This window comes from Schistocerca gregaria, chromosome 11, assembly GCF_023897955.1.
Source record: "Schistocerca gregaria isolate iqSchGreg1 chromosome 11, iqSchGreg1.2, whole genome shotgun sequence".
Lineage (NCBI taxonomy): Eukaryota > Metazoa > Arthropoda > Insecta > Orthoptera > Acrididae > Schistocerca > Schistocerca gregaria.
The window spans coordinates 135,147,405-135,167,292 of record NC_064930.1 but is presented as its reverse complement, the minus strand read 5'-3'; the positions used below and the strand labels follow the sequence as shown (position 1 = coordinate 135,167,292).

General features: G+C 37.3%; 1 protein-coding gene across 1 annotated transcript in view; it reads right to left on the bottom strand.

Annotated features, from left to right (window-relative positions):
- Positions 1-19,888, bottom strand: part of LOC126294988 (zinc finger protein 345-like) — a 112,338-nt gene that overhangs the window by 23,376 nt on the left and 69,074 nt on the right. Inside the window, exon 3 of the mRNA XM_049987232.1 lies at positions 19,037-19,074. Coding sequence (XP_049843189.1) covers positions 19,037-19,074 — 38 coding nt within the window. The remainder of the gene's footprint in view (positions 1-19,036; positions 19,075-19,888) is intronic.

The window sequence follows — 19,888 nt, the reverse complement described above, 5'->3', positions numbered from 1 at the left end:
TGTTGGTGAATTAAATAAAAGTTAGGTTGTATAGGGAATCATATAACTCTCTTGGAAAATGCCTTCCTGAGACTGATGTCTCAAATACTCTTGTGGGATAATGACAAGGGGGAGTCAATAATTAAATCACTGATGACAAAGCTCTCTCTCCGGGATATGGTCGAGTGCCTAGCAGAATACTGAAGTACTGTGCTGCACATGTTAGACCTGTACTTAGTCATATCTGTAATTTTTCCTTTAAGAATGGTCAGTTTCCTGAACGATTAAAGTACTCAGTAGTAGTTGCTTTATAAAAAGGGAGAAAGCGGTAATGTAGTCAATTATATACGTATTTCTATGCAATCGGTGCTTCATAAAGTTATTGAACAGACTGTGTATGTAAGGATAATTGATCATTTTTATCGCATAATTTAATATCAAATGTACAATTCGGCTTCAGAAGTGGTTTAACAACTGAAAATGCATTCTCTTTTGTCTGTAAGGTACTGGAAGGACTAAACAAAAGGTTTCGAACGCTAGGCATCATTTTCCATTTAACTAAGGTGTTTGATTGTGTTGTTCACAAAATATTGCTCCAGAAGTTGGACCATTGAGGAATAGAAGGAGCAGCTCACAAATGGTTCACCTTTTACTTTAATAACAGAGCAAAAGGTCATTATTCACACTGTTGAGAGTGGCTGTGATGTAGGGTCTGAGTGACGCACTGTCAAGTGGGGGGTGTCCCAGGGATCAGCACTGACCCCTGGGGACACTCCTGTTCCTTATCTATGTAAATGGTCTGCCCTCTAGCAGTACAAGTAATTCTAAAATATTTCTGTTTGCCGAAGACACTGCCTTGGTGGTAAAGGATGTTGTGTGCAATGTTGGCACTGTTTCAAATAGTGCTGTTCATGACATGAGTTCATGGTTTATAGAATATACACTAGCGCTAAATCACAGTAAGACTCAGTTTTTACAGTTTCTAAAACACAATTAAACAAAACATGACATTTTAATTTCACAGAATGGTCACATGATTAGTGAAACTGAACTGTCATGGAAAGCTCACGTTCAGGATCTTGTTCAAAGACTTAATAATGCTGCCATTTTTACTATTCGAATGGTATCTGATGTAAGTGCTCATTTGACACGAAAATTAGTCTCCTTTGCTTATTTTCATTCACTTATATGATATGGTATTATATTTTGAGGTAACTCTTCCCATTCTCAAAGGATATTTTTGGCTCAGAAGTGGGCAGTTTGGGCGATAAGTGGTGTAAGTTTGTGAACCTCTTGTTGACCCATGTTCACTAGTCTGGGTGTTCTGACATTGGTCTCTCAACATACATACTCTTTACCATCATGTCATGTTATCAATGTCAGCTTATCCCAAGAATTAGAAGTTTTCATTCAGTTAATAAGAGGCAAAAATCCAATCTGAATTTGAATCGCACTTCTCTGACTCATGTGCAGAAAGGTGTGCAGTACACTGCTGCATCCGTTTTAAATAAGCTACCACAAAAATTCAAGAATCTTAGCAGTAATACACGCACTTTCAAATCGAAACTGTAGAGTTTCCTCATCGGTCACTCCTGCTATTCTGTCGACGACTTCCTTGAAAAATTAAGCTGATTCCTATGTTATATTGTAGACTGCGTGTACATCAATTTATGGTTTATTTTTTTGTTCATAAAGATTTTATTTTATCTGTCATTACTTTTATGTTGTAATTTCATGTACTGACACGTTCCATGACCTTGGAGATATGCTCCTCAATTCTGCCCTACGGAACTAGATGTGTAAAATTAAAAGAAAGTAATAATACACTGTTCTGGACAGCAATTGTTAGTCAGAGATAAGGATACTATCAGGAATGCACCAGGGAAATGTACAGAGCCACTCGGGTTCTATATATACATAAGTGTTCTATATATAGTGTGAACTGTAGTCTGTATAATTTGCTGATAATGCTGCAGTATACACAAAAATCTAGTGAGGGACTGCAGTAGGATACAAAATTACTTAGACCAAATTTATATTAGGTATTATGAAGGAGAACTAGCTCTGGATGTAGAAAAATGTAAATTAATGCAGATGAGTAGGAACAACAATCCTGTAATGTAAGAATGTAGTATTAGTTCTGCACAGTCATGCCTGTTAAATACCTAGGCATAACACTGCAAAGTGATAAGAACTGGAAGAAGTATGCTATGTCACAAATAGAGAAGGGGATTGATCAGCTTAAGAAGACCACGTACAAAATACTAGGGCGAACATTCTTGAGTACTGTTTGAGTGTTTGGAATCCCCACCAGGTCAGATTAAAGGAAAGTGAAGGAATTCAGACATATGCTGCTACATTTGGTAATGGTCAACAAGTTGGTATTGTGCAGATACTTTGTGAACTTGTATTGTGCCATCATTTGCGAATGTAAAAGGAAGGGGAATGACTAGTGATGGTACAGGGTACCCGCTGCCATACTGTATGGTGGCTTGTGGATTGTTGGTCATACTATTATATTTATTCTCCCCCACCCCTCCCTTCAGTGTTGGGTACTCAGTCTTCACTCAGCAGCTGTTATTAATGGCGCTTTCACTTGCTGCTACCATAAGAACTGTACACAGAGTTCATAGCTGTTAAGACTAAAATACATGGCAAAGAGACACAAGACATCATCAGCTTAAGAGTCAAGGATGAACAACTCAATCATAGACAGCAAAGGACTGCCTTTATGGTCTGGGGTTTCTTGTGTCGCTGTTCATATGATTTTCACAGAAATGGTGAAATACTGAAAGGTCTTCACAAGATCAGGCCTGTAAAGGCTCTTAGTAGACCTGTGACAACGTGTTGAACATTAACACAAATTCCTTTAGCATTATGCAGAGAATTTCCTGTTCAAAAAAGGGGTACTTAAATGGGAGGAGCATACCATAGAACTGTTGAAGTGCCTAAACAAACCTTTCCTGCATTGTGGATCTTGTCAAACATACCTGATATAAAAGTTGAAAAAGCTAGAATACTCGTCTACTTTCATATTATAAAGGCGTATTGGATAACTTTTTGGTGTCTCATGATATGAAGTTACAGTTTCCCAAGTCCAACATTGTAAAATACGAATTATATGTGGTGTGACCGCAACAATGTCTAGCAGAGGCCTGCTCATGGAAATGGTCATACTAATTAATGCTTCTCAATAGATTTATTCCTTAATGAAATTGTCCTAAATAATGGATCGCTTTTTCAGAACCTCAGCTCACTTCAATGCTAGAAATAAGAATAGCCTTTATAAGGATTTAAAGTCCAGAGTGGTGTCCATTATTCAGGAACACAAATTCTAAAGAATTGCCAGCTCCTGTATGTAGTTAAATAGTAATGAAGTTCATTTTAAAAGAAATCTTAAGAATTTATTGGTCGTCAACTTCTGCTACACTGAAGAATTTCTTAGTACAGTCAGTAATGTGTGTATAAGTATCTAAAATCATTTCATAAATAAAACACAGGTAGCCAACAATATGGGATGAAGGATCACTGCTATTGTTCATTATGTCATCTGTAATGCAAGCATTGCAGTGAACCCTGTATTTTGGATTTATCACCACCTGTTGTTGTTTTGCTATAACAGAAGTTACAGATGGCATCCACTCTGGTCTTGCGTACTGGGATTGTTGAAGATTATGAAAAACTTTGTGGGAAAAAATCGAAGCAAATCTATAGTTCTTTAAGTGAAGCTTGTGGCGAGTTAATAGCAGTCTGTAGATCAGTTTTTCTTTGGGTTAATCGTTTTGCTAAAGTTTCTTTTCGCATAACAACATTGTGAAACCAAGAACGCCGAAAAACAAAACAGGTGAACGAATTCTGAAATTTGTGACAGATACGCATCTAAAGGATCAACAGAATTTCTGTGAGTATCTTAACTCCAAATTCTCACAAACGAGTTGAAAAAGAGAAAAGTTTGTTGACAATGGATAACTCTCTACCAAAGTCACCAAGCACAAATGCCAAAACATTGTGACCTTGCGGAAACCAAGATCTCACATTCAACAAGTAAAATTATAAAGAGTGTAGCAACCAGTCATGGAAACATAATTTATTTATGTCGTTGCAAATCGATTTCGACTAATATCAGTCATCATCGGTGCATTGTTCTAGCCGATACATGCCATAAGTAGAAGTACTGTCCTTGGCAGATTTCTATCATGATACAACAATGCACCGATGATGACTGATATCAGTCGAAATCGATTTGCAACGAGATAAATAAATTATTTTTCCGCGACTGGTTGCTACATTCTTTATAATTTTATATTCTATGGTCGCTGCACGGAAAGGGAACCTCATGGAGCGCAACATTCAAAAGTTCAACAAGTGGTTGCTAGTTTTGAAATAAAGATTAAAGATGTTGTACCATAGTTGAATTCATAGACATAGTAGTGGAGATGCCAATGATCCACAAAAATAGAAAAAAATCTTGTAGAGTTCAGTCAAATGTCGAACACATGATAATCTCTGATTATGATTGCCATTACAGACACAATTCTGCAAGATATATAATAAATAATTCAACAATGGAGAATAGTGGACAGAACTTGATCTATGCTATGTGAGCCTGGGTTGCTCATACTCGTTAAAAATGCATGACTACATGGCAATAATACTGTAACTGCAAAGATCTGTGGATATGATTGGGAAATGTTAACTTATGGACCCAGTTGTCCATGCATTAGTCCACCAGACTTTGACTTTTCCCAGTTCTGAAGCAACCTATGGAAGGATCCTGTTTTTCATCTATGGAAGAGCTTACTATTCTGCAGTTATCTGAACCATTCACCATTTGAACAAAGATAGCATGTTAGATGGAGTCGTAAAAATTCTCAACATTTAGATGTGGTCACTGAGAAACAGGAAGACTATAATGAGGAACTGTGAAGAGATGAAGTCAGATAACTAAACATCGAAATATTTTTAAAAATTATGTGAATTATATATTATGAGTAATGTTAAACAACTTAAGGGTTATGCAGAATCTTATTTATGCAGGTCTTAGTGCAGTAATGTGATAAATGTAAATTAGTGCTTAGAACTGCATTACATCTAATACTGTATAGCTATAATATCATAAAAATAACTAGATGGAGCACCTCCATGTTTTTTTCTTTGTACATCATACATTTTTTTGTTCTAATTACGCCATTTTGGCAAACAAGAACAGTGAGAGCCTAACTAGAAGAAAAATTGAGACCTAAAGATGAAAAATTTAGCGTCAGTGGATTTTGGTTGTAGACTTCTACAAACACTTCCTATCTTCCACCTATTGTACATTTACAAGTTCTGTGCCAAGATAGTTATTACCATTAAATTAAGATATGATTACGATTTTTTACTTCTTCTTCTTCCACAAGGACCATTTCACTTAGTATCTGTAGAAGGGACAACAGCATATCTCCATTTTTTGTAAGTAAACTGCCTAGCAAAAAGTGAAGCACCCAGAAGAACACAAAGAAGCGAAATGAAACTTCATGTGTTTAAACCTGCGTTTAAGCAGTTGCATAGAACTTTGACATTGAATCATTTTTGAGGAAATACTGGAATTGAGTTCATAAAAGAGTTCATAATATTGGAGCACACTGGTAAATTTTTCATCAAGAAATTGTGAATAGACGATTGGAATAATTTTTTTGCCTTTCCACACCAACTGAAATTATTGCAGCATTATCTTACCCATGATTTAAAAGCGAATAGTTCACCTGTATTGTTGTCCACGCCCCAAGGTGGCTAACTACATACTACAGACACAAAATAGACAAAGACATGTCGAAGAAATTTGATCGCGAGTTTCAAATTACATAACAACTTAAAAAGCAAGTTTCATTTTGAATGTGCTTTGGGAGGTGAAGCTAACGTGAAACCACAACTAAGTTATTCGTCAAAAATTACAACAGGATTGAGGATTTCTCAGTTTTTGCTGAGAAAGATTCGTATTTGAATATCTAACTTGTTTACCCCCAAATAAAGACGATTTCAGGAATTAAAAACCAATTTCCTCTTTGCATGTGTAGAACATGCGTACTGTATATGGAAAATCAACTAAAACCAAATAAACATTGTGGTGATATGTTTGAAAGAACTGTCCTGAAAATATCACTGAATTCCTGATTTATCAGTTATATGTAACGCCTTTTATTCACAGACAACTTGTAAATGATTATTGCTTCGAATTAATATTTTTATTTGTTATTCATGAAAAATGAGTATATTTTTATTTGTGTTCTGTATTCTTATGCGTTCTGCCTTAAGAAATTTCGTTTTAACAGCACTAGAAAATGAACATTTGTTTATGTGATGTCATGTTTCGGATCCAAAACGTAACATCAGGTAAAAATGTCTATTTCCTAGTGCAGCGAAAATAAAATTTCATATGGCAGATGAAAAGCTGTAAAACAGGAAAAATAACACATGGAGACCAGCATTCAAGAAATTTGCAACTGAAGATGTCTTGCAAATAATAAAGACAAAACTGCATTTAGCACGAAATATAGGTTTTATTGAGTTATCATTGGATGGCTGTAGTGAGATGATAATTTATGGAGTTGGGTGTGGTAGTAGTGACGTCTTAGCTAATGTTCGCTGGTGTTTTCCATTCCTGTAAATTTGTTTTATCCATTATCATTTTCTATAGTTTCAATGAAAATGTCAATACAATTTTTGTGTTTTAAGCCAGTGTTCCTTAAGAATTTTGTTTGAATATTTGTTGTGTATATGTAGACTTCTACTTATTCTAAAATTTCATCATCAGGCCCTTTGCTATTACGTGCATAATTTGCACTGCGTGTTCAATCTGCTTTATATCGTGGTTTTCTGTTTGCATATGGTTCCAGACTGTGGATGGGTTTGTGTCACAGTTTCTGGCATGTTCTCGGTATCTGATCTTGAAATTTCTGGTCGTTTAGCCTACATAGAAGTTTACAGTCATTACAATTACTTTTCTATGCCTGGGTATTTGTGGACTGGTACCTTCGTTTCTGCTGTGTGTGTCTTTTTGTTTTGTGCAGAATGTGAATCTTATTGTAGTTTTCTTAAGTAATGTGTTAGGTTTGTTTGATATATTTCCTATATATGTTTATGAGCCTGTGGTATGTGCATTATTTCTGTTTTTTGGTACCTCTCTTGTTAATTTTGCGTGGCTATGAATTTAATATGTATCAGTTTGTGATGCTTATCATATTTAATGCAAATTCCTGTCATCCTAAAACACACAAACATGCATACTTCAATGCAACAATAAACAGACTGATTACTCTACCATTACAACAATCCACAATACAAAAGGAACTTGGGATCCTCAAATATGTAGAACAACAAAACAAATTCAGTCCCAACATCATATCACAATCTATGATAAACACAGTAAACTGACACATATTAAGATTGATAAGTGACTTAAATTTAACAAGATAGGAACCAACAAAACAGCAAATATGCATACCACAAGATGTGCAGGAAATATATCAAACACGCTTAACATATTACTAAAGAAAACTACTGTACCACAAGCATACTGCGCTGCACACAATCTAAGAATAAATATCCACTCTGGAAAAAGCGAAACTACCAGTGCACACATACCCAGGTGTATACAAAATTAATTTTATATGCCAAATGGAAAGAAATTTCAAAATCAGTAGTAAGAACATACCTCAAATAGTAACATAAATCCATCCACAGTATTCAGACACATACAAACACAAAAACACTGTGAACCAGATCGAAAATCCGATGCAAATTCTCCCCATAACGCCACGGGGTCCAGTAATGGAGTTTTTAGGAAAAATAGAAATCTACATACACACATGTAAATAACAGACAAAATTCTTAACAAACAAACACACTAAAAATTATAAATTATATTGACATCTATACAACTTTCTTGAAATTATAGAACACAATAACACACAAAACAAATTTACAGGCAAAGAAACACCAGCAAACATTAGCAAAGAATTAACTAATGCCATAGACAACTCCATTGATGAGTAAGGCTCTTATGTAATAATTATCACTATAACATTACACGAAACAGAGTATGGCAGGACAACAAAAGTATTAATGATGTTTATATGTAGTTTATTTTAGACCATTGAGGTGAATCGTTACTCTTTCTGTTGTCTGCGAAATGTGCCATTCCCAATAATATTTCAGATCCATTTCTGAACATAATTTTTTTCGACAACGTTAAGGATGGTAGGCTAACTGACCACATCCATAGAAATAGCAAAAAATTCGATTTATTTCATTTTTGTTTGTCACTCTTGATTTGTTCTAGTGCTGCGGTGCATCAGTGTTTGTTCAGTGATTCCGTGTGTAGTGTAACGGCCACATGTAGACATATTAATGTGAGCCTGAGCAGTATATTGGAGCAATACTGACTGTGGGCGAATGCAGGGTGTTGTCACTGTAAAAATTCAACAAGGCCAACACAACGTTGCAAGGCAGGTTAGCTTGCTGAAACAATGAATTGAGTGATTTGCACTGATTAATGCAGCAAGGGACAAGGCACACTTCCACACTGATGATAGCAGTGTTACTTGACTGGTAGTTCTGCATATGTGGAACTCCAAATCTGCCAACTACAACTATTGGTCATTTTGTAATATAATTATTCTGAGTCTTTGCAGCCCAACCAGGACAACAGGGCTGTCGTGGACTGGGATACATATGGTGGCGTATGTCACTGTCATTCAACTTAATAAGGGCGAGGAAAGGTAAAGTTCGAGAGTCAGTATGCAAGTTTGCAATGTCAATGCAAGAAGTATTTAAAGGAGTACATTAGAGAAGCAGGAGGAATCAGTGAGATGTACAGGAAGTTCACTGCAATATTAGGGCAATGAGTGATGTTATGCAGTCCTTACACACCCAAAGAAGAACAGATAACAAAGCGCATCACATGGTATCACCAATTCCATCAAGGGGTAGAGACTACTTCATCAGTCAATCTTAAGCTCCAACTACCACCAAGAGTTATGACTTTTTCAAGTTAGTCAGAGATAATTCCAGGAGTGTCAAGGATGGAACCAAACAGGAACACAATGATAAGGAGACAATAAGATGTGGTTGAGCCAGTACATGATGTGCGTATATGCATTAATGTCAAAAAAATGAGGAGTGTTTGCCAGGGATTCTTTGGTTTATACATTTGTATATGTATAAGATTGTAGTGAATAAGTTATGTTAGTGTAGAGACTGTTTTCAGTTATTTTGTTGTTTGTGGAGTGCACAAGATGTGAGGTCAAACTTGCAAGAAGCCATCTGCCATGCACTGAATGGACAACTGAGTGCTAATATTTTGTCACCTGAAGAGTACTTGCCAAGGCTACAGAGTGCATGAAGCAGGCTACCATTTTAAGACAAGCCTAATTATGGAACCAAGCAGACAAAACCTGCCACTCCACTACCACACAGGATAAGTAGAAGCGAAAACTGACTGAGCATGATTGTAAATTCTAATTCGACTCCTCGTAACAGGAAGACACAAATAGTTTAAGTGCAAAAAAAAGAAATATACTTACATTTAAAATAGCTATAAGCAGCTTAATAAGTAAAACTAGATGCCCTATATAACACACATTGGCAAGTCAAAATTGTATAGTTATAAAATTACTCAGTACTGTGTAATAACATGTACTATGGTATGAAACTGGTCTTAAGCTTGACACAAAGCACAACACCTGGTTCATGTAGTGGGGTAATTTAATGTAATGGCCATATATGGACATATTAGTGTAAGCCTCATCAGTGTACTGCAGCAGTGCTGACAACAGTCAAGTGTGGGATATTGTCACTGTAATAATTCAGCAATCCTAGTGCAATGTTGTGAGGCAGGTTAGCTTTCTGAAACAGTGAACTCAGTGGTACTGCACCGACTAGTGCAACACAAGATTTGGCAGATTTCCATACTGACAATGGCAGTAGTGTTTTAAGATATTTGACTGGTAGTGTCACAAAAGCAAAACAAGTCTACTGTTGCCAAATATAAGTACTGGTCATTTTTATAATAAAATTATTCTGAGTCTCGCAGTCCAACTGGGATGAGAAGATTGTGCTGACAGAGGTCACTGGTTCAATGTCATGTTAGGGCAACAGCTCTGTGCATGATGGTTCTCCACAGACTTAGTGCCAGTCCAGGTAACCTCCAGCAGCACAGTTGGTTCCTGCCCAGGGTCAATGAGTCACTTGCATGCACAACAGCTGCCATTCACTGCCACTCTGAAACCACTAGATGGCACCAGGGGCTGTAGTGGTTACAGCAGTGTCAAGTTTTCCCACCACCGATACAACGTCCATGCATCTGGCTTATGTTATGAGACTGACGGTGCACTGTTAATACTAACTCAGCAACATAGGGTTTGCAAGCAGCCAGTCCAGCAGAATTTGGAATCCAGCCAGCCCTTGACCCAGTGTATCAAGCACTGCAGATGCATCAATACATACCGATAACCTAAATGTTGAGCACTTTTAAGCTCCTGCATGAATAAAAGACCTTGTTACCTTTGCAGCCAACTTTCTCTGGAACCACCTAGACTCACACCTTGCCTCCACCATCATATTGCATCATCATGGATCATAGCCAACACACCCTATACCAGGAGTCACTATACTTTGAACAATTTATCCATGATAAATAGGCCACAGCAGGTTTCAACTGCTACAGCTGATCTTGTATTCAAGTTTTCAACTCAAAACCCAGACGAACAGGTAAAAAGTGTTAGCCTTCTTTGATCACCTCTCATATCATGTCATTCTGCAATCTTCTCCCATTCTTCCTCTGGTGATAAATTGGCAACCACTTTATAGTGTTTCTAGCACCAATAATGTTACTTTTATTGCTTTCACACACTTCAACTGACTTTTTCACATTTAGGGCAAAAGGCAGACACTTATCTGCACTGAATCAAGAAGTGCACAGAACTGAACGAATATAAGGATCAAACACTTCTACAAACCCTTTATTGCTTATTCATAACCTAATCAAATCCACAACTGCAAGCCAATGACAATGATATCCCATGTAGTTTTCAGACAGATTTGATGCTTAACATTTTGAATGAATGCTCTTAAATATTTTGTTCTAATTGTAATTATTTTCTACTACAAGAAACATTGGCCCAAAATCTTCACACATCTGCATCAAAAAGTTATTGATCCTAGATATGTACTTGGCATTGCTATAGCAGCACACCTCTAAGCAGTGCACATTGTCTGACAGGATTTTCTGTATAACTATGACAGTCGACATACTCATACTAATGACTCAATGATGAGAAGGTACGATGTGGGCCCCAACAAAAATGACTTACCTAGTATGACAATTATCTAGAAAACAGATTAAATTTCACAGTTTGAAATGATGTATAAATGATTGAAAATAAATGTTTCTTCCAATTCAAAACATTGCAGTCTGTAATTTGGGGATTATCTGGATGTAATTAATTGTTAATAAAAATGTGTGTGTTCCAGATACAAAATAGGATCAAAACTTCAACAAATTAAAGAAAAATCATATCACAGGACCATACTCAAGATTGTAGGAAATGGAAGTTACACATTAATAAGGTTAAAGGCAAAAAAACTAATGTCCTGACATGTAGCCAGACAGCCAGGTAAACAGTTATAAGGGTACTAATATTAATCACTCACAGTTATCATCAAATCGTGTGCTTCTTCATCATTGCCCAGCATTGTCAGCACAATACATGAATGGTAGAAACAGCATTGGTTTAGTTTCTTGTATGCCCAGAAGCATGACTGACTACCAGAAGGGTAAGAAAGCAGTCATTAGTGTTGGCAGGAAAAGTTGTTAAATATCCCCCCTGTAGGGCAAGATAAAGAAAGGTGAAGAAAACTAACTTATGTAATATAAGTGCAATGGTTTACTACAATTTCTTGAAGCTGTTATTGTTTTATGATACAAATCAAATTGAGCAGGTATCTGGCTTCAAATCAATATTGACATATGTGTGAAAACTGCTGGATTTTTGTGGACGAACCAACTGCTATTTTACACAGTGTGTCATTTCAGGCATGCCTTCAGTAACTTCCATTAATATTGAGGCAGTAGGAATATTAATTCAAGGGGACTACATTTCACTATCAGGGATCCCCTTGGACGAAATACGTGTGATGCATGATTTACATCTGAGAACAATGTCTGTCTGTAACCACCTGATCACAAAGGTTGGGATAAATCAATTTCTGTTAAATATATAAATACAAATTACAAAGTTAACAGTAGTGTGAAAGTGAAATTGTATCTGCAAATGCCTTTCTGATGATAAACTGAAGAATACTGTCACCCTTTATTTACAATACTTGTCTGTGGTATGTGGATAAGTACTACTGGTGTTGTAATGACAAAATTGTTGAAACAGGGCTTCTTATCCTGTTGCAGTGTGACCCAAGACTACACAGATTTTTGCAAGTGGATTAGCCTATTCTTTAGAAGAATTTATATTGTATCCCTTAAATAGATCACTAAAAAGAGACTGGAAGAGCGCACAATCACATCTTTCAACAAAACTAATCCATATGGCAATGGCCATGTATCATTCTCTTCCATCAACAATCAAATTTCACCATATCCACAAATATGACAGACAGGGCCTGTACAGCAATCCAGAAACTCAATACTGGGATTAAAAACGTACATCCCACATGACACCAGCGCACATAAGCTAAAGTGTTCCTGAGTTGTGATTTGAATAGCAGTGAAAAGTATGCCAAACATATTATAGAATAGGAAAGAGGTTAAATGGATGTAATGGATCATGATTCATACACTGCATTTGTAATACTAATAGTGGTGTATCAAATGGATCTTCAATTTGTTTCATGAGCAACAGCTTCCCAGAATGATAGCAAAGGAGCAAATAATTCCACAATGAACAGAGCATGATAACAGTTCATAAAACTTTTAGACTCCACATTTTAATTTCACAACTACACAGAAAATTTTCATGCAGAGTTGTTAGTATGCAGCAAGTGGGGTTTAAATATGTAGTAAAACATGATGAAGTGGAAACTATTATGATCAAAACAGTGAAGATACAGAATCTGAACATGATAAAAGGACTAAAAATGTTCATATGAAGTACTAGTTTTTTGCAGGTATATCGCTATGGAAACTAACTGTGAAAGAGTTTAGATAGTGGAGCTTTCGCCTGGAGGAAGTTTTATAATAATAATAATAATAATAATAATAATAATAATAATAATCATTGTCGTTGTCAGTGTTGTCACTCTTGGGCTATTTTCAGAGACTGTTGTGGTCTACTTGGAACACAAATTTCTTCAACTTCTCACTCCTCGCACCATTGTTGCTCTTCTAGTCTTCTTTGTTCTGAATTGTTTTATCCACCCTTTTTATGCACTTGTCCCTTGGTCTTCCCCTTGGTCTCTTGCATTTATCTTCATTTCATGAATTTTCCCAAGCATCTGAACCTCATACAATCTCTTCACATGCTTATACAACTTTAAGTTTTTTTCTCAGTATTATCATGTAGGGGTTCCTCATGTACTATCTCCATCTGTATCATTCCTCTCGCACTTTTCGTCAAGATATCACCTTGCCATGCAAGTTCACTTGTTGTTGTTGTGGTCTTCAGTCCTGAGACTGGTTTGTTGCAGCTCTCCATGCTACTCTATCGTATGCAAGAGTCTTCATGTCCCAGTACTTACTGCAACCTACATCCTTCTGAGTCTGCTTAGTGTATTCATCTCTTGGTCTCCCTCTATGATTTTTACCCTCCAGTACTAAACTGGTGATCCCTTGATGCCTCAGGACATGTCCTACCAACTGGTCCATTCTTCTTTTCAAGTTGTGCCACGAACTCATCATCTCTCCAATTCTATTCAATACCTCCTCATTAGTTATGTGATGTACTCATCTAATCTTCAGCATTCTTCTGTAGCACCATATTTCGAAAGCTTCTATTCTCTTCTTGTCCAAACTATTTATCGTCCATATTTCACTTCCATACATGGCTACACTCCATATAAATAGTTTCAGAAATGACTTCCTGACAATTAAATCTATACTCGATGTTAACAAATTTCTCTTCTTCACAAACGTTTTCCTTGCCATTGCCAGTCTACATTTTATATCATCTCTACTTCGACCATCATCAGTTATTTTGCTCCCCAAATAGCAAAACTCCTTTACTACTTTAAGGTGTGTCATTTCCTAATCTAATTCCCTCAGCATCACCTGACTTCATTCGACTACATTCATTTTACTCGTTTTGCTTTTGTTGATGTTGATCTTATATCCTCCTTTCAAGACACTGTCCATTCCGTTCAACTGCTCTTCCAAGTCCTTTGGTGTCTCTGACAGAATTATAATGTCATCGGCGAACCTAAAAGTTTTTATTTCTTCTCCATGGTTTTTAATACCTACTCCAAATTTTTCTTTTGTTTCCTTTACTGCTTGCTCAATGTGCAGATTGGATAACATCGGGGTAAGGCTACAACCCTGTCTCACTCCCTTCCCAACCACTGCTTCCCTTTCATGTCCCTCGACTCTTATAACTGCCATCTGCTTTCTGTACAAATTGTAAATAGCCTTTCGCTCCCTATATTTTACCCCTGCCACCTTCAGAATCGAAAGAGAGTATTCCAGTCAACATTGTCAAAAGCTTTCTCCAAGTCTACAAATGCTAGAAACGTAGGTTTGCCTTTCCTTAATCTATCTTCTAAGGTAAGTCATAAGGTCAGTATTGCCTTACGTGTTCCAATATTTCTACGGAATCCAAACTGTTCTTTCCCGAGGTTGTCTTCTACCAGTTTTTCCATTCGTCTGTGAAGAATTCGCGTTAGTATTTTGCAGCTGTGACTTATTAAACTGATAGTTCGGTAATTTTCACATCTGTCAACACCTGCTGTCTTTGGGATTGGAATTATTATGTTCTTCATGAAGTCTGAGGGTATTTCGCCTGTCTCATACATCTTGCTCACCAGATGGTAGAGTTTTGTCAGATCTGGCTCTCCCAAGAACGTCAGTAGTTCTAATGGAATGCTGTCTACTCCCGGGGCCTTGTTGCGACGAAGGTCTTTCAGTGCGGTGTAAAACTCTTCACGCAGTATCTTATCTCCCATTTCATCTTCATCTACATCCTCTTCCATTTCCATAATATTGTCCTCAAGTACATCTTCCTTGTATTGACACTCTATACACTCCTTCCATCTTTCTGCTTTCCCTTCTTTGCTTGGAATTGGGTTTCCATCTGAGCTCTTGATATTCGTACAAGTGGTTCTCTTTTCTCCAAAGGTCTTTTTAATTTTCCAAAAGGCAGGAAACAAACATATTTACTATAGATCTATCCATTTCCTTGTTGTGATCATCAGCTTTGTATTAAATTTTAGACCACACGTTTTCATAACTTCTTTCCAAATACGCTACTGCTTCAAATGATCAGCAGACAATATTGCTGTCAGTCTGTCTCCTATTTCTCCTGCCGCTTTTGTCATTGTACTGCCCATCACCACTATGAAAGATAACGGACACAGTGCACATTCTTCTTTCAGACAAATTGTGTTAGCCATCTTCTTTTCTCTGTTCCTGGTTGCACATAATTTACAATTCCTTGAAACTATTCTTTTATCCTAAATGCAGTCTGCAGTCTTTTTCCTCTATTCTCAGTGGCCTAGCCGGCCGCGGTGGTCTCGCGGTTCTAGGCGCGCAGTCCGGAACTGTGCGACTGCTACGGTCGTAGGTTCGAATCCTGCCTCGGGCATGGATGTGTGTGATGTCCTTAGGTTAATTAGGTTTAAGTAGTTCTAAGTTCTAGGGGACTAATGACCAAAGCAGTTGAGTCCCATAGTGCTCAGAGCCATTTGAACCATTTTTCAGTGGCCTAGAACGAAAATATACAATACAGACGATATGCAAAAATACTCTTATATTCAGAAGAAACAGAACGTCTTGAACTATTGTGATTTGTGGTTGTACCCAATAGCATCCCACACCATAGGGCCTCAAGTTGGCACTGTATGTGTTATGCAAAGTACATTTCACAGGACACATACATTAGTATGTTCAGCAGAAAAAAATGGCATTTCATTCATCTCGAGTTAGCATGTGTTTTGTTGTCTAGCAGGCACAGGGTCCGCCATGGGCACTGATAACTTGTTCCATGCATGAAGGTGCGAATGGTGTCCTGTAGTATAGCCATCCATATTGCATTTATCTGGTTCTAAATTTCATCTGTGTGGTTGTCCCTGTGTCACAGTGCTGCACCCATCGTTTCACCTTATCCCACGCATTTTCGACTGCGCCAAGTCTGGTGCTCTGGCAGGTCAAGGCATAAGTCTGTTATCCTGGGACACAAAGAAGGCACCTATTTTAGAAGCAGCATGTGGTCGTGCATTGTCTTGCTGACAAATGGCTTTTGGGGTCTTGTGCAAGAACGAGGTCGCAGGATGTCATTCACATAGGTCAGACTTGTCACAGTGCACTGGACACACACCAATTGTGACTTGTGGTTTTACCCAATAGCATCCCACACCACATGGCCTCGAATAGGTGCTGTACGTCTTGTGCGAATTCAGTCATTGTGATGCCACTCACCCTGTCTGCGGCGAACCAAAATGTCGCCATCATTTATAAATAAACAGAAACTGGATTCGTCTGAAAACAGTATCTGATGCCATTTCTATCACCAGTGACGTCGTTCCATACACTATTGCTACCTACAATATTTCCGCACATCTGTCAAAGGTAGATGGAGAAGTGGACGACGTGCACGTAAACCATGCTGTAATAAATGGCGATGGACTGTCACCCCTGATGGCGTATGATGTGTTACAGTGTTGTGCCACAGCCGAGGATGACGCAGATTTGTCCTGCTATGCCATTCGGATGAGATTTCTGTCTTCCCAGTGGGGTGGACTGGGTGGCGCGACCTGATACATTTCATCACCTTCTACAGCCTTCCATGAACCATCCTGCACACACCTATTTCAAAAAACTTCATCTCACGTGAACTGCAATTTCCCAATGGATGCACCACATTCGCTCATGCCAATGTTGTGTCCTCTTCCAAACTCACTGCTTTGACAGTATGGTCCGTGCATATATCTGCGAAGCATCCTGCATGTCTGTTCAAATCACAATAATCCATTATATTCGGTTTTTAGTGAGAACGAGAACCGCAGACATTTTACCGGTAGGTAGTGTCACACAACAATGTGGAATGTTGAATGCCCATGTCAACATTGTTCAAATGGAACTAATGTGTATGTCCTGTAGATATGAAAGTACTATCTCTAATAATTCAAAGTGTACTGTTTTTTTCTGAACATGAGTGCGTATGTACAGCATGGCAAATATTAATTTTCTATACATATACATCATGAAATAATAGTAATTAAGTTTTTAGTATGCTATATATGTAGGATGTGGAGGTCTCTTTAAAGAATTGTTGACAGAGTATTTAGTATTAAACAAACAGGCAGCTACAGGCAAAAAATTACATCTGCATATATCTGTTAATCGAAGATTTAGCAAAACAGTTACATTAAAAATTCTGGTTATTGCATTCTACAAAAATACTCTCAGTACTTGAAAGGAACAAAAATTACAGCAATGAAAACTTCATATTTATGACTTTATCAGTACTCCATCACAATAATAATAATAATAATAATAATAATAATAATAAGTCACAGCTGCAAAATACTAACGCGAATTCTTTACAGACGAATGAAAAAACTAGTAGAAGCCGACCTCGCGGAAGATCAGTATGGATTCCGCAGAAATGTTGGAACACGTGAGGCTATACTGTCCCTACGACTTATCTTAGAAGCTACATTAAGGAAGGGCAAACCTACGTTTCTAGCATTTGTAGACTTAGAGAAAGCTTTTGACAATGTTGACTGGAATACTCTCTTTCGATTCTGGAGGTGGCCGGGGTAAAATACAGGGAGCGAAAGGCTATTTACAATTTGTACAGAAAGCAGATGGCAGTTATAAGAGTCGAGGGGCATGAAAGGGAAGCAGTGCTTGGGAAGGGAGTAAGACAGGGTTGTAGCCTCTCCCCGATGTTATTCAATCTGTATATTGAGCAAGCTGTAAAGTAAACAAAAGAAAAATTCGGAGTAGGTATTAAAATCCAAGGAGAAGAAATAAAAATGTTGAGGTTCGTCGATGACATTGTAATTCTGTCAGAGACAGCAAAGGACTTGGAAGAGCAGTTGAACGGAATGGATAGTGTCTTGAAAGGAGGATATAAGATGAACATCAACAAAAGCAAAACAAGGATAATGGAATGTAGTCGAATTAAGTCGGGTGATGCTGAGGGAATTAGATTAGGAAATGAGACACCTAAAGTAGTAAAGGAGTTTTGCTATGTGGGGAGCAAAATAACTGATGATGGTCGAAGTAGAGAGGATATAAAATGTAGACTGGCAATGAGAAGGAAAGCATTACTGAAGAAGAGAAATCTGTTAACAGCGAGTATAGATTTAAGTGTCAGGAAGTCACTTCTGAAAGTATTTGTATGGAGTGTAGCCATGTATGGAAGTGAAACATGGACGATAACTAGTTTGGACAAGAAGAGAATAGAAGCTTTCGAAATGTGGTGCTACAAGAAGAGCAGTAGGTACTGGGAGATGAAGACGCTTGCATAGGATAGAGTAGCATGGAGAGCTGCATCAAACCAGTCTCAGGACTGAAGACCACAACAACAACAACAACAACAACAACAACAACAATACTCCATACTTCAAAAACTTCTATGGCTGCACACTTCACATAATGCTGCTTCATCAATTTTATTTTTCTGCTGAATAGAAGAAAACCTAAATAATATGAATGTATGACAATCTCATGTGATACATATGAAGGATTAAATATATATACAAAAATGTATTATGGATCATATGTAACATGATTTTCTTTGATGAATAAACAGGAGCTTAAATCATCAGGATGGTGCATGCACTTTCCTATGAGATATGAAAAATGAGTACTTCTCACAAATAATCATACATTGAGTATTGAAAAGCTTACCATATACTCTCTGCTGTACGTCTTTTTGGGGACCCCTCCTGAAATATTCAATGCAATGAAATCAAAAATATACACTGACAAAGAAGAAATATGTACAAAATTCTACTTCTATTCTGAGACACTTTATAATTCTGGAGTATTTTCTGTTGGTGAAACACACAAAAGTAACACAATCTCTACTGAAATGTCTGTAACTGACAAAAGATATTTAAAATGTACATTACAGATAAACAGAAAAATAGTAGCTGGCTTAGTGCCCATGCAGACAACTTGCACTTACTATACATGAGAAATGTGTGCATTAAGACACAATTGCATATAGACAGCTGCACGATACGTGCAACCACAATGGAGAAGTATCTGCTATGAGGGGAGACAAATGTGTGGTTCCTGAAGAGAAACAGCACGTCTATTCAGTAGTTGCAGAAATGGTAAAAAAAAATGTACCTCTAAATGTAGTTGCCTGTGTAGAACTTAACATTTCAGTAATATTAAAATTAGCACTATTCATTTGTGTATATATATCTTGTAGTCTGACTTGTTCCACATCATATCCATAAAATGATCGTAAAAATTATGTATGGAACATGACATAACTAAACAACGCTAAACAATCTGGATGATTGACTGTGTTCCAGCGTAACAACAAGCGCTGGCACGGAGGTGAACAATGCAAGAGCAGAGAAGGCTGTGAGAGATTAGAGATTAGATTAGATTAATACTTGTTCCATAGATCATCCAATACGACACTTCGTAATGATGTGGAACGTGTCAGGTTAATAAAAGATGTCTGTACAAGATATTACATTACACAAAATATTGCATAACACTAATGTTTAAGTTGATGTTATT